This window comes from Ambystoma mexicanum, chromosome 12 (assembly GCF_040938575.1).
Source record: "Ambystoma mexicanum isolate Mex_15411 chromosome 12, UKY_AmexF1_1, whole genome shotgun sequence".
Classification (NCBI taxonomy): Eukaryota; Metazoa; Chordata; class Amphibia; order Caudata; family Ambystomatidae; genus Ambystoma; species Ambystoma mexicanum.
In genome coordinates this window covers 130,460,958-130,482,387 of record NC_090936.1, presented here as the reverse complement: position 1 = coordinate 130,482,387, position 21,430 = coordinate 130,460,958, and the positions used below count along the sequence as shown (strand labels likewise).

The window sequence follows — 21,430 nt, the reverse complement described above, 5'->3', positions numbered from 1 at the left end:
AGCGTCCCAAAAGTACCCTTACCCTGGACGACCGTTCATATCTTCATGTCCCTTCCTTTAACTCAAGCCCCCCTGCCTGACATACTCACGGAAGAAAGCAAAAACTCGTCCCCAATGCCCCTTTCCTTACATACTCCTCCAACCCCATTCCATCTCCTGCACTGCTCAACGCACCTCCGACAAAATCCTTACAGTAAACCTTTCTTGCATGCTTGGCCCCACACGCCAACTCATGTACCTCCAATGCTCCCACGCCAACCTTCTCTCAACTGTCAACTCAGACTCTTTTGGCATTTTGACTGGCACACATCTCAATATCCACAGTGGTACTCGCCCCCTCTCTGCTAAGCCCTTGCAAGACTACTTTCCCAACCTCTTTGCCAAAGATGCTTATCCCAAGGCGTCCGCTGTACCTCTGGTGCAGCAAGTACAGCCCCCGCTATCCTGAGAAATTCATTCATATGACACGATCTTCTTGCAAATAATTTGGATGCCCTAGACCCAACCGACTTCCGAATCCACTACCATATCCTTACCCAGAGGCTGCCGGAGAAACCTAGTACACATAACCGCCCCCACAACTGCGCCCACAACTCCGACCCTGTGTGCGCACACACCATGGACTGTGCTAGGAAAGATTTCATAATTGTAGGTAATTTTTCTTCCATGTGGCAACCCCCAAACTTTTTGCTGTTTTACACCCTGATCTAGACTTTGCCAGAGAAGCGCAGCCTTCCGCCACTCCCCTCTGGGCTTTCGCTCCATTCTTACGGGGAAACTGACATGCTCTTAAGACAGTCAGTACCGGGAGACTTTGTTTCCCTTAGTCCTTTCGTCATGTTGCAGCTTTTGAGCAACATGAAACAAGAGTGCACTGTAACTTACATTATCACGCTCTTGGGGCTCTAGTCATGCCAATGGCCCTAGAAACTCTCGCTGAACTTATCACGAAATGGGCAAGTGTGTCACGGACAGGACTGGTGGCAGCTATCGTTTCTTTGTGTTTTGAACCCCTTTTTGCTATGTTAACCGCGCTTCCTGCGTTTGTCCCAAATGGGTGGCCTGGCCTCCAAAATGGCCATGCCACGAGGTTTTTGTCCTGTCCGCTGACCGTCTTGCCCCTTCACCTTCCCCCAGGTCGAGCCGACCCGGGGCAGTCCTTATTTGGTCTTGCACTTTCCCGTGAAACACAACGCTTTCGCAGGCTTCTGCATGCCTTGTGTGTGCCACCAGGATGTGTGTAGGGATGTCTGTTCCCAATACACATCCTGGGTGCCAGAGAGTCTAGAGTGTCCTGAATGCCTGGGACCACCATGGTCCATGATAGGTCCACATATGTTGTGAGTGTTTGTAAGCGGATCTCCCATTGGGCCCTCTCCGTTTTGGCGCGAAGGGAACTCTGGATAAGAGGAGGCTGAAAACCCCACTACCATGTCGATCTCCTGAGTTCTCACAAACAAAGGATAACGAGCCAAGTATCCTGCAACTAAGAAGCTGAGTCGAGGAATCGCTGGTGACCCGCTGAAGGTTTGGCACCCTGCACTGCTGTCGTCCTGCGAGACCACTCGCCCATGATCGAACGAGAAGGTCTGCAAATGCGCTTCTCCCTTTAGAATAGTGGGAACAACTATTCTCGGCATCGTCACCAAATCCTGTACGTAAGCCTTCGGAAGCGTCCCTGGGCCATGCAGTGGACTGACCAGCCTACACAGGAACCTTGCTCTGTCACCGCCGTCTGACTTACTGCTAATCCCGTGTCCTCGGCACTCTCACACGATTCGTACACTTGGCGTTCCCAGGTCTGAAGTGAGACGTGTGCTTTGGGACCGGAGTACACGCGGTTGCCGAGTTGCCATGCTGTGGTAACAATCCTGTGCGTGTTCGCTGCATTTGGGACACCCTCGACCCGGACTCCTGCTGTTGTGGAATCTACACGGCGTTGAGACATCCTGCTGATCGCATCTCCGGAGAGTAGTCAATACCCTAACCGGTCGCCCTCCCGCAGGAGCCTGTGGCTTTCCATCGCTGTCGTAAACAGCAACCCTTTTCCGCACTCGTGCCCTGCTTCTGCCCACAAGTGGAGGCCGCGCTTGAGTAGCGGGGATCTGTTCATCATCGTTTTGTTCACCTCTCTGAACTGCCTGATTTCCCTGAAGAGACTCCCCTTTGCCCATTGGCACCCGCGTGTGCAGGTACTTTTGAGCACAAGGCTCCACTCTTGGTAGGGCTTGGACTTCCTTCTAGTTAGGTGGCCTCTGATGTCGAACTGGGTCTAACGATTACTTGCACTGCCTGTTTTCCTCCCCATCTAGGTGGTCTGCATATTTCGTGTTTCTAATTCCTTAGACCCCTTGGTCTTGTATATATATTGTATTGCTTGTGATGTGTTGGTTTATGGGAGTTTTACCGTGATTCTTTACTATGGTTGATGTTACAAAGGCCTTGTAATAAATCTGTCTATATTTTTAATATAACACCTGTCTGGAGTAATTTGTAAGCGTCCTTGCTTTGTGTGCTCATTGCGGGCTTTCCGTCACCCTCAGCCCTCTTGAGACCTAGTCTTGACCGCCGCCATCACTACCCTGATTGGTCTGGCTTGCCCAGAAGTTACCCTGTTCCAAAAAACTAGGCTGGCCTTCTGAACCTCTGCCCCTCCAGGACAGAGTTCAGAAATCCATCTTAACAGCCTGTCCTTCAGTTTTCCTCCCATGTATATCAGCATGCCCTCCACAAACCCTTGAGCCTCCCCCCGAACTCCACCCCTCACTTTATACCTACCCGGCACAGACAGGAATCATTGAATGAAGACCTGTTCTACTCCTATCTTCTGACACAAACTCCTCTGTTCCCATTGTACAAAATTCTCCAGCAACCTCGCTAGTGAGAAGAACCTACAACGGCTGCCCCTAAACCCTAAATATGTTTACACACCCTTGTTCTGCACCCCCAAAATGCCATATGGGCATGCCCCCCCTTAGTCAAGTTAAGCCTTTGCCGGAGAAATTGATGTTGCTTCCCTTCCGTCTTGCAAACTTTCACGGCTCATAAAACACTTCTTTCGCTGGATACCTTCTGTCTGAGTTCTGTTGCGTCTTTTACAGCGCCCAGTTACCTCAGGGTTCGGTGCGCGATATAAATAATAAAAAAATACAAAAAAACAAATACAAATACAATGCCCTCACCATTGGCTGTGCGCTGGGTGCTGTCCTGTGCACCTGCTGCCATCCTTTGCACCCCCATACTCCGACCCTTGCCAGCGACCCCACATATCAGCCTTACCACCCTTTCCTTTACTCTGGGCTGCCCCGCACACCAGCTACATTGGTGTCTACTTTACACACCGCCCAACCCCATCTTGTCACCTGACCCAGAAGCCACAGCTCCTGCCCCGCCCCCCCAGTAACCAGGAACCATCCTTCGCACCTTCTGCACCCATGCCCAACCTGTCTTCAGTTCCAATGCCCCTTCCCCTAGGCTTAAAACCCTACGGTCCCCAACTGCTGACTCACATACTTGGGTGCCGCCCAGTCCACCCATAGCCCCCCTACCCTGAAGCCCCAGCTCCAACCTCCCCCAGCCCAGTAACCAGGTGCCATCCCTAAACAATTGACCAGATGACAGCGGATGATACATGTGTCTAGGGGGTGCCTAGGAGAAGGATGGTGCGACACCTAAAGTAGAGCTCATTGTAAGAGATCTTGTAAACATTCTCTAGAAGGAAATAGGGGGTAAACACTTTCTGCTTGACAGAGCCCACTAGTCAGTGGCACACCTAAAGGGTCACATCCCATAGTTGCCAAATGCCACTTATCAGAAGATCTGCTGAAGAAAGCTAAGAAAATGCATTGGATTGAATACGAAGATGCCAAGGTAAGTATTTTGCAGGATCTCTTTACATGGAACTTGGCAAAACGCAAGGAATGCAAATCCCAGACTACATGGCTAACAGGAAAAGAAATCACACATTGATGAGGCTACCCCTTCTTCTTAATGTTTGAATCTGGGGGTGAGTGTGAGAAATATTACAAGTAGTGCAAGAGATTAAGGCGAAAGATGGCAAAGGAAATCTGCAAGAAAGATCAGGCACACCAGTTGATGCAGACACAATGAAATCACAAGGAGTAACAACGAAAAAGAGGTTTGCCACAAGGAAGTTTCGTAAGGTGAACAATCCTACACCAAACAAGTTATGCATATTTGTAAAAGAGTGTTTGTTATGCTGACGTTCCTTGGAGACTTGAGGGGGTGGAGGGTGAGGGAGTAGGTTAATGTTTTAATTGAGTATATTAAAAATATTTACTTTAGGGTTTGAGTGCCAAAACAGTATAGGTTAATCAATCCAAGTAGTCGGATTAGTAGAGCACAAGGGGAGCTGTGTTGTGATTTGGTGCCACAGATATATCTGGGCGTCATGAGAGAGAAGTTGAAGGGCTGGCAAACTCTAGGGTACCGTAATAGTGGGAGGTTTATTTGGCACAAATTGGGAAAGTTGGGAGAGGGTATATGACCTTGTTTTCCAGATGCATAAGAGTTTGTGGGAGGGAGTGGTACCTTGTGGAGAGATTTTGCTACTGTGCTAAAGTGGTAGATCCTTTATAGGGCATAAAGGTTCCTAGCATTAATGCGAAGTGTTTGAACTCACCACGTAAACGTTAATAGCTGGCAACAGAGTTCAATAAGCGGGATCTATGTGATCACTGCGACTCCCATAATTCCAACAGCCGAAAAATGCTGACTTTTTAAACACTTATTTTTTAACCCCTTTTACACCACATACATACGTGGGGAGACCCCCCACAAGTGCCCCATATTACTATAATATCACATACCCCCCCACATATATAAATATGTGGTGTAAGGGTGGGTGCTAAAAAAAAGTTGGAATTTCAGCCATTGAAATTATGAGGGCGACATTTTGGGCCATTACCACGAAGCATTATGTTCCAACATTATTTGTACAGGAGGCCCATTATAGTAAAGGAGGAGAAATCGATTTTGAAGATCTTACAAAAAAGTGAGGTCATTCCTTCCTGCTTTGAGGTCTTGCTGGTTAAAGACATAGGGGACAAATAATACTGGTGAAAGGAATGTAGGGTGATTTAGTGATTGAGGGCCTGATCAAGGTTTAGCAGCCTTTATATAAAAGGCACTGAGTTGGTGATAAGTAGTGCAGAAGGCCATGTGGTGCTTGCAGGAGATTTAATGTTAACAGAGACCCGGAGTTTGATTGAGTCCCACAAAGCAAGCGGGCAATTAGACTGAAAGATAATAGGGAAACAGCAAAGGTTACCCCACACATTAAGATTGCGTAACAGTAAGAAGTCCATTGTTGCTTATAATGTATTGGTGTTTCCGAAGGAAGGAGGAGGGGGGATTCCCATACTTTAGGGAGTACTATTGTGTGGTTCAACCGAGCGTGATAGTGGACCACCTGCGTGATAATTAAGGGAAACATTGGCAGAGTTCATATGGCTTTCACTCAGCAGACACCATTACCATTTAGTAATCTCAGTATTGTGGGATACTTGTTGGGAAAGGAAGGAAACCGTGCTTTCAACTTAGCCATCATCTTTAAGTTGTATGTGGGTACCCCTATTCGGGACAGGATTCAGCAATCTGATTTCAAGCATTGTATGAGGCAGGGTTAGTAAGGGCTGGGAGATAATACATACAGGAACCTTAAGCCGCATGAAATTCACTTGTTTCTGCTCTTTTTTCTCATATTTATAGCGGTAGTGAGTTTAAACAGACTCTAGATGGGGTGATCAGCCTGGTAGAGATTTGACCCCTTTCAAAAAGCTCCTCCACAGGTATGTGGGTAGGAAAGGCCTAATAGAAAATATTTATAAAGTATGGATAAAAACCAAAACCGGTAAATTGATAATTATTAGACAGCAGTGAGGAAATAAATATGGCGAGACAAGACTTTGATAGCATCTCAGTACAAAATGCATTGGATAATGCTGTTGCTCAGGTGGCAATGTTCTTGGCAATAACTTTTCAAAATGTTTCGTAATGCAAATTCTGTATGTGCAAGACGATGTGGTCGACCGTCGGATATAGGATATAGGGACATATAGTGGAGATGTAAGCCAGGCCAGATATACAGGACCAAAGATTTGTCGCGGATTAAACATGGAGAGGGGGGTGTCTAGGAAAATGGATCCTCTGCTGTTTTTGTTTGGATTACCAACAGCGGAGGAGGACAGATGTACAGTCTTGATAGCTGCAAGACCATGTCTGGTATCAGTTTGGAAATGGCTCTCTATCCCCATAAAGGTTAAGACTTGAGATATACATGAAATGGAGAAATGAAGGCGCATGTTAAATGAATCACAACTGAGGGAAAGAAGAAGAGTGGCTCCCTTCCATGGAAGACTACTATAGACAGCAGTCTTTGCAGAGGTTCAATGAATTTGTAGAGTAATGCGGAGAGGATGATTATTGATGTGACCGATGCAGAAAATAATGCACACAATGTGTTATGTTTCTTTTGTCCAAATGGATGGAAAGCATTAGAAACAAGGTTGTGGGGATAATGAATGCGTAGTTGATGCAAATTGTGAGTTGTGCATTACATTTGTAAATGTTTTCCTCTTATGCTAAATACACAATTATGGAGAGAACTGGTAGTATTACAAATAATGTTTGTTGCTACTGATCAAGAGTTATCAGCATCTACTGTATATAAAGGAGACTATTGGGTATCTCCTAAATGGATGGAGTGTTTAATACAGGGTATTTAAGTTCCCCTTTTATGAACTGGTTTATAGCACTATATGCTATTGCAATATGCAATAAAAATTATTTGCCAAAAGGCTTTAGCCAAGAAAGCCCCTGGATGGCATCCACTGTAGTAAATGTTCTTGCCCGTTTGCCTACGTAAGGTTTTACAGCAAGAGATCAACTCGTGGTGCCCCCTCTGTACCCTACTATCCCCTCAGATTAATCACCAATATTTTCAGATTTGATATCATAGTTAATGTCAGGAATTAAATGGTCATTTAACGGAAAGGGAACATCATTAGGTAAGCCCCCTTCAGAGAAGAAATTGATTCTAACGTTTGAGCCTGCTGCGGACTCCTAGTCGTCATCTCCTTCCCATTCAAGAGGAGACTTGGCAAGGCCGGATGGGAAGTAGGGGGATGTACGAGTCCCATTGGGGAAGTGGGGTGGTGGACTATGGGGATTGGGAGAGCCCTCCCGCTAAGCGTTGCCAAAACTTCTTGAGGAATATGGTAGACTGCCCATGGCCTTAACCAATTATCAACCATGATTAGAGTAATCAACAAATCTATCAACATATGGAAAGCGACACTTCAATAACCAAGGGGCTTGGGTCCTTGCAGCACCAAAGGGGGAGGCGGAGGGGACACAAGGGATCATCAAACCATGTTATGTCATTGCCAGTGGCGGCACAGAGCAACAATCCCTAACACAGATAATAGTGACCCTCACTCAATCACATGACCAGATTAGTGACAGAGCACAGGTGTCTCTACTGTGGCATTTAGAGCCATCATTACTGGCTGGGTAGGTCAGAGGCATAATAGGGGGCCTGAGTTGAAAGAGGGTCTGCGAGTTTGGAGATGAGGGGACAGCACAGAGTTGTGCAGACAGAGTGAAGAGGAATGAGGAGTGAGACAGGAAAAGAAAACATTGGATGAGGCAAAGAGGAAAAGATGGGAGGAAGGAAGCAAGTGAAGAGAGGAAGTTCCAGAGAGTGGAGAAACAAGGCGAGAGAAGGGGGAGCATTGCATCGAAGGAGGTAGAGACCAGGAGAGTAGAGGACAGCAAGAGGATACCGTAGGAGAGTGGAGGGGGAGGTGGTTGGGGTGGAACAAGGAGAACTACCAACATGTGCCAGGTTCAGAGGATCCACAATTGATAAGATGTCAAATAAGGAACAAGTTACTTACCTGTAACTGTTGTTCTCCAGCATGGGTCTGGCATGGATTCACATGCTCATGAATATTCCCCGTCGTCAGGCTGGGAATCCTCGGTAAAGAAAAAACCAGTATCAGTTTCGTTTCTGATCTGTCTTTCGTAGTAGTAACCAATCACTGGTCTCTGCGTCATACTGACCACAGCCAATGACTGCCCTCTACCTAAGCACCCCCTCTGGCAGCCATCTTCAGATTTGGAAGCACGTGAAGTGGCAGTATGACCAAGTGAAGAGCCGCAGAGGGGTAGGCGGGAGGGTTCGCATGTGAATCCATGCCAGACCCATGCTGGAGAACAACAGTTACAGGTAAGTAACTTGTTCCTTCTCCAGCATGGGGTCTGGCATGGATTCACATGCTCATGAATAAAGAATACATAGCAGTACACACATGCACAACCACGGGAGGTGGCAAAGGCTCAACATTAAGCAGTACAGCAAACTCAACATTAAGCATCTTACCTCCTCACCAGGCTCACCTCAGGCGAACAGGTTGCGCAGCACTGCTTGGCCGACCCTGGACTCCTCCCTGGAATCCCGATCGACGCAGTAGAATTTCGTGAAGGTGTGCGTCGACCTCCACGTAGCAGCCCTGCATATGTCCAGCAGGGGCACACCAGAAAGGAACGCCGTGGTAGCTGCGATCGCTCTGGTGGAATGGGCTCTCGGACGGCCAGGCAGCGGTCGGTTTGCCAACCGATGACAATACATGATACAGCCGGAGAGCCATCTGGAAATGGAAGCCTTTGAGAGAGCCTTCCCCTGATTGACAGGTCCAAAGTTCACAAAGAGTTGTGACGTCTTCCGAAAACACTTCGTGCGGTCCACGTAGAACTTCAGCGCTCTAGCCACATCCAGCGAGTGCAAAGTCCTCTCAGCCGGCGACGAAGGCGACGGGAAGAACACAGGCAACACCAAGGGTTCGTTGAGATGGAAGTCCGACGGTACCTTGGGCATGAAGGAGGGGTGCGTCCTGAGCACTACCCTCGTGTCGTGAAAAGTCAAGTACGGGGCCTTGCAGGAAAGGGCCTGGATCTCTCCCACCCGTCGTGCGGAGGTGATGGCCACAAGAAACGCTGTTTTCCACGACAGAAACTTCAACGGGGCTGAGTGCAGAGGCTCGAACGGAGGTCCCATGAGCTTGGTCAGCACCACGGTGAGCTCCCACGCCGGGGCCGGCGCCTTCACCAGCGGGAACGATCTGAACAGTCCCTTCATGAACTCTTTCACCAGACGATGAGACCACAAGGACGTCCGGCCCGTGGTTCTGGTGTATCGGGAGATCGCAGCAAGATGAATCTTGATGGACGCGTGTGCCAGTCCAGCTTTGGCCAGCGTCAGCAGGTACGGCAGTACCTGGGGAGCCGTAATCCGTAGAGGGTTAATCTTCTGTGCGTGGCACCAGACAGAGAACCTCTTCCATTTGTGTCCGTAGCATTTAAGAGTCGAGGACGCCCTGGCCTTTGCAAGAACCTCTCTGCAGTCGGCCGGTATGTCGTATCCTCCAAACTCTAGCGCTGCAGGAGCCAGGCCTGCAAGTTCAGCGATTTCGGGTCGTGGTGGAGGATGGCGCCTCCTTCCCTGGAGAGTAGATCCACGTCCACCGGCAGCTTGATTGGCGGGGACGCTGACAAGTCCAGAAGGTCCGGGAACCATATCTGCCTCGGCCACGCAGGTGCAACGAGGATCATCCTGCACCGTGACCTCTTGAGCTGGTTGACGAGCCGGATTAGCAGTGGCAAAGGAGGGAACGCGTAGAGGAACAGGCCCTCCCAGGGGAACGAGAAAGCATCGCCCATGCTCCTCGCCTGGGGAAACCTGCTGGCGAACCTCCGGCACTTGGAGTTCGTCGCCGTCGCGAACAGGTCGATCTGGGGTGTGCCCCACCGTCGGAAGAGGCGATCCACTAGATCCTGCCGTAGTTCCCACTCGTGGCACGAGCGCAGCTCCCTGCTGAGTGAGTCAGCGATGGTGTTTTTTATCCCTGCCAGATGAAACGGCACCAGAAACATCCTTTGGGCGACGGCCCAATGCCACAGGTCCTGCGCCTCCTTGGACAGCGCTGGGGACCTGGTTCCGCCCTGTTTCCTGATGTAAAACATGGTGGTGGTGTTGTCGGTGAAGATCCTCACCACCTTGCCCTTGAGGGACGGAAGGAAGGACCTGAGGGCCCAGAACACTGCACGGAGCTCCAGGACGTTGATATGGAGGGACTTCTCCGTCGGGAGCCAAAGGCCTCTCGCGTGCAGATTTTCGGTGTGCGCTCCCCACCCTTCCAGGGAGGCATCCGTGGTCACTGTCTCCTGGTGGTCTGGGGTCTGGAAGTCCATGCCCGCCGTCAGATGCGCGCGGTTGCCCCACCACCGGACCGCTCGGCGGAAACTCTCGTCGAGTGTGATCCTCTCCTCGAAGCCGCCCGTCGTTTGGATCCAGCGCGCGTCCAGGAACTCCTGCAACGGGCGCATCCGGAGCCTGCACATGGGAATGAGGTAGATGCAAGAAGACATCATTCCGAGGAGGGACTTGATGGACCTCACCTTGGCCGCGTCGGAAACCAACATCCGCTGTACCTTGCCCAGGATGGACCTGGTCCTTTCCTCCGACGGGGAGGCCAGAAGGGACACTGTGTCGAGCTTCGCTCCCAGAAACAGTGCGTTTTGCGCGGGTACCAGGTGGGACTTGGCGTAGTTCACGGAGAATCCCAGGTCCGTGAGAAGTTGGACGGTCCTTGCCGTGTGCTCCACGGCGAGCTCCCTCGTCTTGGCTCGGATGAGCCAGTCGTCCAGGTAGGGGTAGACGTGGATCCCCTCGCGGCGCAGCTGCGCCGCCACCGGTGCAAGGCACTTGGTGAATACCCTGGGTGCCGACCGTAGTCCGAAGGGGAGGGCTTTGAACTGGTAGTGACGCCCTTGGACCACAAACCTGAGGAATTTTCGGTGCCCCTTTAGGATGGGAATATGGAACTAGGCATCCTCCAAATCCAACGACGACAGGAAGTCTCCTTCCTCCAGCTGCCCCAGGACGTGCTGGAGGGTGACCATCCGGAACTTCTGTGCCTTGATGAACTTGTTCAGACGTCGCAGGTCTAGGATGGGGCGCCATCCTCCCGTCTTCTTATTCACGAAGAAGTATCTCTAGTAAACTCCGGAGCCCCGAAGCCTCTTTGGGACGAGTTCGATGGCGCCCTTCCTGAGCATCGCCTTTACCTCCAGGAGAAGCTGAGGGACGTGAAGCTCTTTCCTGGCCACGGGGGGGACGCGCGGGCACCTTCTTTGAAACTCGAGCGCGTGGCCCCGGGCTAAGGCGTCCAGCACCCAACGGTCGGTGGAGATGGACTCCCACACGCTGACGAAGCTCGCCAGCCGGCCTCCCACCGGGGTGCTTCGGTGGGGGCCCGACCCCACGGCCGGTTCAATCCTGTTTCGACGAGGGTTTGCCGCCTTGACCTCCTTGGCGACGACGGCGGGGTCCGCCAGACTTGCCTCGTCTTCTGTAGGCCTCCTGAGACGACGAGCGGGCCGCTTGACGGTAGGTGGAGAAACCGCCGCCGGAACCTTTGGAGGCGCCCTTGCCTCCGCTGCTCCGAAAGGACGTCCGTCGTTGCTGCAGAACCCCAAGGGCCCGGGCCGTCTCAGTGTCCGCTTTAATGGCCTGAAGGGAATCGTCCACTGTTTTCCCAAACAGGTTGTTCCCATCGAACGGCATGTCCAGGACTCTGGTCTGTACGTCTTGACGGAAGTCCGTAGCCTTGAGCCATCCACGCCGCCTAAGGCACACGCCGTTGCCCAACTGGCGAAACCCAGTGTCGGCGATGTCCGTCGCAATAGTGTCTTGTCGTCCGGTAGGAAGTCCAGCAGGGGAGCCAGTTTGTACCATAGCTCCCTGTCGTAGCGGGCCACGATAGCCAAGGCGTTGGCCGCTTTAATCGTCGTCGCTGCAGACGAGATGACCCTGCGTCCCATAGCGTCCAATTTCTTTCCCTCGCCGTCCGGTGGGGAAGTCGATGTGGAGGCCGCACCCCCCCGCTTTCTTCCTGGCCGCCGCGGGGACGACGGAGTCCGGGGTAGGCTGCGCCCGGAGGCACAGGGGGGCCGCGTCCGGGACCCGGTACTTCTTCTCGTACCGGTCTCTCGGTCTCTTCTAGCTGGCGTCGTGGAAGGGTTCTTGAGGAGGGCGAGGCCCTCATCCCAAATGTCGTCCAGTAGAGGCACCGCGAGGACCGTCTTCCTCTTGGCCTCGCGCCGTTGATAAAGGAATCCTTCCTTTTTCTTCTCCTCAGGGCAGAGTTGGAAAAGCTCGGATGCCCTGGCGATCATGGAGTGGAACGATCCAATCTCGTCGGGCGGAGAAGCCCTGGTGGGAGGTGACGACGGTAGATCCTCGTCGTATACCTCGTCGTCCGTACCCGTCGCTGCCGTGTCAGTCCCCGTATCATCCCCTCGGGTGGACGGGGAGGAGGGCTGGACGGGGCGCGACGGCTGAAAAGGAGGTGGAGGGTGAATCCTTCTTTTCTTGGGCAGGGGAGCACCAGAAGGTCCCGGATCCCCCGACGTGAGAGGTTCCTCCGTCGGCAACGGTAGTCTCGTCCTTATCTCTGAACATAAGGACTGTATAGCCAACAAAATGGCCGCCGAGTTGTCTTGCGGCGCTGGCAGAGGGGAATCCGATGGGCGATCAGGGGCCCCGTCGGCACCCTCGACGATGTCGTCGTCACCTGCGTCGGGATCCATCCCGACGGGCCGGTCTTCTTCCACGCCAAGGCCGTGGCTTAAGACCTCAATCAGCTCCTCCTCCGAGGTTGAGGCTGAATCTACGACGACGCCCTGCCCCCCCTTTTTCTTCCCCGCCGGGGATTTCACGGGGGTCCTATCGATGGGCACAAAAGAGGACTCCCTCCGAGGTGGCAGGGAGACTCTGAGCCCCGAGGTCGCCACCACTGGTGTAGCCTCTACAGGCTGAGCCAGGGCCGCCGCGACAGTATCGATAGAGGGCTTGGCCAGATGGATTAAGGCCTTCACCACCTTAGGTGCGCTCACCGCCTTATCCTTGAGGGGGGGGACACTGCCTCGCTCCCCCTCCGATGGGGCCTCCGAGGTCGACCGGGGCCTCTCCAGGAGCTTCGCCGGGTGCTCGCCCTTCCTCTTACCCGACCCAGAGCGTTGGCTCGTGGCTGAAGGTGCCGGGGAGGGTGCGCCCTGCCTGGCGCCCGTAGAGCCCGACCGTTCGGCGCTCCCGGTGCCAGCGGACTCACGGTGCTTGGCCTTGTGTTGGACCCCCGTCGCCGGGGCGTCCTCAAAGGTCTTAGAAGACCGCTCGGATTTCTTCCTCTTCTTCTCGCCTGACGGGCTCTTCCCTTCCAGCCAGTTGGCGAGACGTTGATGGCGGTCCTTCATGGTCCGCTCCGACATATGGCCTCAAAACGCACAGTCCTTCTCCACGTGCGTCTTGTCCTCATGTAAGCAGTAGAGACAAAAGGAGTGTTCGTCCTCCTTAAAGACGTTCTGCAGCTGGCATCCAGGGCAGATCCTGAACAGCTTTCCGGGCGTCGAGCTTCCCTTCTCCTGGGCCATGTCCGGGCCTGAGAAACTTCTGGAGTTCTCCAAAAGCGTAGCTCGACGAAATCTTCACCCTTGAGGGGCGCAGACGAATCCGACACGGGTCCCCGTTGATCGGATGGAGAGTCGGTGGAGCTTGAGGCTCTTTTGACCGAAAAAACGAAGTTTTTGAGAAAAAACGTGAAAAAATAGCACTAACGCTCGAGAGCAATAGCACGAGGATCCCAACACATGAACGTGCGGTAAAAATCTGAAGATGGCTGCCAGAGGCGGTGCTTAGGTAGAGGGCAGTCATTGGCTGTGGTCAGTATGACGCAGAGACCAGTGATTGGTTACTACTACGAAAGACAGATCAGAAACGAAACTGATACTGGTTTTTTCTTTACCGAGGATTCCCAGCCTGACGACGGGGAATATTCATGAGCATGTGAATCCATGCCAGACCCCATGCTGGAGAACAATAAAACCAAGCCTGCAGGCCCCGACCTGGGAAGCAACATGGGTATCTGGGCTGAGGGATTCGAGAGGCTTGTGGTCCTGGGTCCAAAGACTGACAGGGGCCCAAACTGGACACCAGAGTGCCAAACGAAAGTAAAAGTAAGACTCAACCAGACTACGAGCGGTCACACAGTAGAACTCTGGACTAGGATACTTGACTTAAACTGATATTGCATGCGTTTTCAGTTGTCCTTGGGCCTTCTGCACCAATATTGACGATCTGGTGCTCCTTATTCACACCATGATGTCGTGCATAGCGAGTACTGTTTTTGTACTGCTGTTTTGGTGAACCAGCACTTTGTTGATCCCTTGGTCTGAGGTAAGAGTAAACCACGTAGTACAAAAACCAGCTGAAAATGGATACAAGATACTAGTCTAGCAAGTGAAGCACTGCAGAGCGGGCTGGGCAAGCTGCAGGATGCACGCTTGGATCTCGGCAAGGCCGATTCAGCCTGACATCTTTAGGAGGTGGAAATGCTGCATACAGTTTAGTCATGGCACTACGAAAGGGCAAAACCGTGGCAGCAAGTGCTACATACCAAGTTCTAATTATTTGATTTATTGATTTGTAAGGCACACAGTAAAATTCTGTAAAGACCGAGTGCACGACCGGGTACACGGAAGAAAGGCAATAAAGATGGGTGCAGAGGAAGCCTCAGAACAAGTCAGCGATCACCATCACCATTATTATAACGACACAATTTGTAATTATTATATTACAATAATATGATAGAATTATAATTAATATCATTATTATCAATGCCCAAACTGAAATCAGGAGAACGAGGTAGTGCTGCACAAGTAGCCTCCCCAAATTGTCAGCAATTCAGTGAATTACCTTTGATATACAGGGCATTTAGAAGACGGCATGATCCAATAAAATCAGGTCAAATAGGAAAATTGAGTTAGCGGTGCACAATCCCTCGCATTCATCACAGACCTTTTTTTAAAAAATATATAACTGAGCGCGCTTCCTGCAGAGGCCATTTATGAGTGAAGAGCATTCTAGAATGCAAGCTAGGCCTGTGTTGCGATTGGCTGCTTTTTTAGCGATGCAGTTAGCTCAGTGTCCTGGTCAATGACTGTAGGCTAGCATTAAGGCAGCACCCACCTTATAAGAGGCTTGAAGATATTCCAGAGTACTTTAATGAAATTGGTCGGATGGACCACGTAGAGCGCCTTCAGATTTTTCTTGTACCTAAGAAAGAGAACAAAACAGTAGCTGTGAGTGAATGCATAGCGGCTTCTTCGCGGACAAATTATAGATTCGCAGGAGGAAAAATCTATTCCATAGAAAGGTGGATGAGAAGGGGGAAATTATATGGCGCACTGTCGCAGTCGCGCCAGAATCTTGGTGGATATGATCAAACGCGGACACTGCAATTACATTTCTGCCCAATGCCTGGGCTCTTTACGAACACATAATAGCTGCATAGCACTGCCTTTCTGAGTGTCCCCGTCACACATACCATCTGCTTCCATTATCCTGGTGTATTTGAAGCTGGCTATTATAGAAACATCAAGGAGGGATAACTTTTTTTTATATCTGGAGGATCAGACGATTTTTAAAAACACTTTTAGAAGCCGCTGGTAATAAAATGAAGCCAAACATTCCATTTTCTTCTCTTTAATTCGTGTGCGAGTTTTTTTTTTTAATATGAACACGTGTCGGATCTGTAATTCCTTTAACAAAAGCAGGACATTTTGCACACTTGTTCATGGCTTTTGGATAAAGGCTTTAGCTTGCAGCCTCCAGAAGCCAGTTCTGTACACTGTTGCATGCCTTCAGGAAACCCCGCAGACGACGCACAATCTATCGACGTGGTCCTATCAACTAGATAGATACAGATTATTCACAATTTGGATAACACACAGTTACAGCTCCGATATGCAGTAGGGTTATGCTGGCAATGGAAATCGCTTGGGGGATCACGTTTTTAGTGACGTCTCGCGAGTGCTAGAAAAGCAAGCATCGCACATTACCTAACTGCCAGGCTAAATGGGTACTGACAAGTGATACACAACTCATCATCAGACCGCCATTGAGCCATTTGTCTGGTTGGGAAATAAATGGTCATGCTGAAAGCTACACTGTCTGCATATACAACCCAGATTTTCTTTGCTTTTCCCCCCCACATTACCCCTGAATTATCCACGTGCACTTCCGTCCATCTTGTATTCGTCACTGGATGGCTCTTTGGGGTTTCATGTTGCAATACATCAAAAACAAAATGTATTTACATCAAGCCTCTTGCCCCCCTCCCTCCCTTATTTTACCCCTGACCTCTTGACACCTACAGCCAAGGTTCCCACCCTAGGGGTTCTCTTAAAACAGTGAACTCCAGCTTCCCCCCTTCATAATCCCTAATGCTACTTCCTCAGGACTGAACCCCACTGCATGCACTACCGCTCTGCCAACATGCTAAGGGCTACCTCTCTGCTCAGGAGAAGTGATGACTGCAGCAACCGGCCCACTGCTCCTTGGCCCCACTAAAAGGGGCAAGCTGTGCAACTTAACCACTCTATGCGCTCCACTGCTCCCGCCCCATCTCTGCCCACCACCTGCATGCTGGCAGGTTCTCCGCGCTCCATCTTCACATTTCTCCTCACAGACTTCAAACCTATGCATGAGCTTCACTTTCCCCGTCTGGTTGCGTCTATTTCCAGATGTGCACCACACTGCACTCTGTTCTCGAACGCCCTTCTTAAACCCCGCTGCTCCCCAACATCTCTGCTCTTTAACCTTCTGGTCCTCTCCCACAGAACTCGACGCCGCACCCTCCTGATACAAAAGGACATCTCCGCTATTTTAGCTTTCAAACCGGTCTTCAGGCTGCACCTCGCTAGCCCCGGGGGGCACTCCTTATCATCGTTTCCCCACTAGCCCTCCTCATCCTTCGCACTTTCGGTTCCCAATTGTACATAACTGCAAACATGAATTCGATCGTAGTAAAACAATTCATGAATGTACATGCTGTAACAATCCGCACTGTTAGTATGTCCTGTCCTCCCTTCATTACCTCCTACCCAACAGGCCAATTACTCATCTACATTCCATTACTATTGCACGGATCTACGCTAAAATAACGGACAAAACGGAGGCCTGATAACACATTTTTGTTTTCGAATTTTGAAACTTTTTTTGCACTTTCTTTCAAAGGTAACTGCGGGACGAGACCTCCTGCAGCACCCCCACATTAACGTATTCCCTAACCCAACCCCTCCCCCCCACATATTTATTTCGAAGAAATGTGCAAAAATACAGAAAAATGCGATAACAAATAGGGTTTTCGACGTCGTTGTTTTGCCCTTCGTTTTTTGGACACGATACCCTATTGCATAGCTCCTGCCAGCAGGAGTGCTGCACTTGCTGCTCCCTTGTAACAGTGCTTTTGTCAGAAGGACTACATGACCTAAGAAAAATTGATACGAGCCCAATCATCGCAGTCGAGTTTATCTTTGATACTTTGGGGTTTCAGCCTTGTCCGCAAGCTAGTTACGCTAAGTATTGCACCCTTCTAAGGGGCCACTTGTGTTTGGACTTATTGAATTTTGAACATGATTTTTGGGGGGTAGTTTTCTGCTGTGCTAGGTTTAGGGTCACAAACATAAGCAACATCTAACGGTAAAGTAGTAAATCACCCGAACGAATTTCCGTGAAACAGGCGAGATGGATTGCCTATCCCGAACTCGACAAAGGCAAAGAGAAGTGGCGCATGCGTGGCAATCAGTTTGAAAGGCCCGACTAAAATGTGCACTAATGTGCCTTCCATTGGATGCATGCAAGTTTTATTTAAAGATCATGAAATATAATCCTTTTTATACAGATCCTACTACTAGAACAATCCCTACTTTACATTACGCTGTGGCATTAGGTGGGGTTGTGGGGGAGTATTGGGAGACTCTGGGGTGCAGAACAAGCCGCCTGCTAGAAAATGTGATCCCTGGGGTGTGGTACATGGGAAACCCCAAAAGCCTAACCGCCCAACCCAACTGTAATTAGCAACATTTAAATTAGCTGTTCCCCCTACCTTGCCTCGTTGTTATCCCATGTACAGCAGTGCCCCCTCCGCTTTCCCCTGACACTTTTCCCCTCCACTTGCGCGATCTCAATGTCACCTGGCCTAGTAAGATCGTTGTCTCGGTCTCCCTCTGTTCCCCTTCCCTTGCCTCTTCGCGCCTTGTTACACTTGTGCATAGGCGTGTTACAAATGCCATATCATAACAGAACAGTATTGACCCGCAGAGCCCCCTTTTGCCTGACCTCAAGAAGGTGGACTCTGGTTTTAAACCCTCGGTTCACGTCCTGAGAAATAATTGGGTGATAGGAGGACGAGGGGCCACCAGTGGAAGAACAAACACCAGGTAGAGAACAGGCGAGCAAGAATACCCTCCTATTTACACAGAGCAGCCCTAATCTTTAGATTGCCGGGCCAGTCCCTCTTCTTACTGGGCACTTTAGGGGGAACAGAGAAGTATTAAAAGGGGAACAGGGAGCTATACAGTACCTAAAGGGCTGGTAAAGAAGGAGCTACAGCTCTTTCCATGAGATGAGTCATTCAGCTAGGAGAGAATTATATGGACAGCATGCTGGGGTCTGTACCCCAGACTCTGGTAAAGGGCAGACCTTACATAAGAGATGTGTTGCGAGTCTGCTGGGGGCTACAATCAAAATCCTTACATAAGCCTGTCGCTGCCAGGAGGAGAACAGATCTGCTAGCCAGCTGGGGGTTATTACCCAGACTCCGGAAGGAGCCAGTAATCCAGAGTATGAGAAAAACAGAGCCTGTTGTGGGCTCAAGCCCAGGAAGGTGAGGTATGCAGTGATAAAATTGCGGCAAAAATGTCGCCTGTCCAAAAACTCGCGGCAGAAATGCTGTGGTTTGACCCGGTAAAGGTGTACCCCATTATACCATTTAAGGGGAGCATGGGTTGCAGGGGTGTCCCCCGCTTCCCTTAAATGGTATAATGGGTCTGGGGGTTGCGGGGGTGTCCCCCGCATCCTTTACATGGATTGCGGCCGCAAAACCACAGCCTTTTTGCCGCGATATTTTGCATCCACGGCCATTTTTGCAGCGATTTTAACATATGGAACCGCAAGGTGACACTTGGCTGGAGGGTTAGAATAACTTCAGTATGACGAGCACCTCTGCATGGATGGTGTGGGTGGTGGCATGTCCTACTGGCAAGGTATCCCCTCCCCGCCCAACAAGGGAGAATAAGCACTTGCTGATAGGTTTTGGTACGGAAACCTCTAGGAGCCTAGGATAGTAACCTCTGATGATCAACCTCAAAACATCCAAAAAATCACTACGAATCACTAAACAACGAATTTTCTTTTCACGTTAAACACAGTTCATTGAAAATAAATGTTAGCATCTCCCCGCCTTAATTAATACCCCAACCACCATCTATTTTTTCGATGAACTGTGTTAAAATTCCTTATAAAAAAGATTCAATGTTTTGATATTTGCAGCAATGTTCTTCGATGTCTTGGTATGATATCGGCCTATGGCCATGGGGAGACCATGGCTCACCTACGAAGCAAACCCTCAAGTGACCACAGATGAGATCTGGATGCTGTTCTCTAGGGCTGGGTAAGACTAGGGACTTGGACATTAGAGCATCATTTTGAAGATTATGGAATTTTCCCATTGGAAGACTTGGCACTTTGGATCCGGACATTAGTTCCTGTTGAATGCAAACCCTATGTCACTCATTTCGGTATGCCTGCATCCTGGCACTTATCTTCCCAGGCCATTCTCTATTCTTAGTTTAATTGAATCCTGCATGCAATCACTGCAGAAGCTTTATCCAGGAGGCAGACGGGGAGGGTAAACCAAAACAGAGAGCGAGAAAGAGGAAATGGCCGAAAGGAGTCCAATGGAGACAGAGTTACTAACCCCTACACTCGTTTTAACAGTGTTCTCGGTAGGGTGATCATAGAAAACCAGAAGCACCTTCATTTTAGGTTACTCAAATCCCAACCCTGGTGTTCCTCCAACCCCCAGTTCTGCTCAAAACAAAGTGTTGAACTTCAATCCGAGCCTTGCATATTCCTTCTATCCCACACTATCTCTTATGAAATCACATCTGCTTTTTCAAGGGCATGCTGGCCAACAAATCCGAATCAAGTTTGATTGGTTTACACATTCCTTTTATCTTTGCTTTAATGGGGGTTCCCACATATGACCCTATGGACTTCCACTTTACCCTTCCACCCATTTATGCTGAACTTGGAGACATGTTTTTTTTCTTCAATTTAGAGTTAGTTCCTTTTTCAATTAGACAGTTTCGGTATACGTACAGACAGTGAGATGTTTTGCATGCAAAGCGTGCAACTGTCGCCATAATGTGCAATCTGAGTTAGGACATAAGCTGCACTTAATATATTGCATCACTGACATTGCCATTTGCAGGTCATGATTTGTTCCCCACTACTACACACCTTGGAGGAAACGGAGAGCTAGTCTAGCCACACAAGGGCCATTGCACTGCTCAAATGCACACCTTGGAGGAAACGGAGAGCTAGTCTAGCCACACAAGGGCCATTGCACTGCTCAAATGCAGCTGGATAGAAGACGGGGACACATTCATTGAAGTCCAGGGCCAAGGCTATACACCTTACTGAATGCCCAGCAGAAAGCCTTGCAACCATTCACCAAGTATACACATGGTCTGTTGTGTAGGCAAGGCAGGTTCAGGGGCACCAGAAATGGAAACCGAACCCACCAAAAATGGGATACCACACCTAATTGGGACAGGGCACCTCATCTAGATGGTCCAACACACTTACTCCAGTACGTACATTCCTAAACGTCAGGTAGGTTGACCTTTTATGGAATTCCACCCAACGCAGGGGCAGATGCTTGCAAACTAACAATGTATGACAGCTGGACTTACCCATTGAATCACTGCCTCCCTATGTCCCTGGACCAGGGTGATATGGCAAGGTGCAGAAGTGGCATGCTAGCACCGCGCATAACTCCTCAATAAAGAAACACACACATTGATGAGTGTTCTGCAGGCCCTTAGCTGTAGACCTCAACATTACCTCCCACTGCATGTGCCAGTATGGGCAACCTATATCATTAGCCTCTGATGTAGGGACAGGTTCTCACTGACCGCTGCAGGTTAAATAGACAAGGACCCCATTTACCTTCAATGCATTAACAGAGGAGTTATCGCTATTAGGTTAAATATATCTGCTGTGTTGAAATTATAGCACGATCGGCCTAAATGATGATGTCTTTTACCTAGGAAAATATGTTGATTGTGAATAATACATTTCAAATTCCTGTCCATATGTATGGCTAGGCTGGTAGAGTCAACTAATTTAGCAGAATAATTGCATGCAATTTGAAAGACTCCACAGTCTTGTATAAAAACAATGTCAAATAATAATATCTTCATAATTACGATATTACTGATCAGT

The 21,430-nt window shown here is 49.9% G+C and overlaps 1 protein-coding gene across 6 annotated transcripts in view; it reads right to left on the bottom strand.

Annotated features, from left to right (window-relative positions):
- The window catches only part of ARHGAP8 (Rho GTPase activating protein 8), a 664,042-nt gene that overhangs the window by 246,663 nt on the left and 395,949 nt on the right, over window positions 1-21,430 (bottom strand). For all 6 annotated transcript variants that reach the window (XM_069628159.1, XM_069628161.1, XM_069628162.1 and 3 more), the window contains one exon: window positions 15,107-15,193. In XM_069628159.1, coding sequence (XP_069484260.1) covers window positions 15,107-15,193 — 87 coding nt within the window. The remainder of the gene's footprint in view (window positions 1-15,106; window positions 15,194-21,430) is intronic.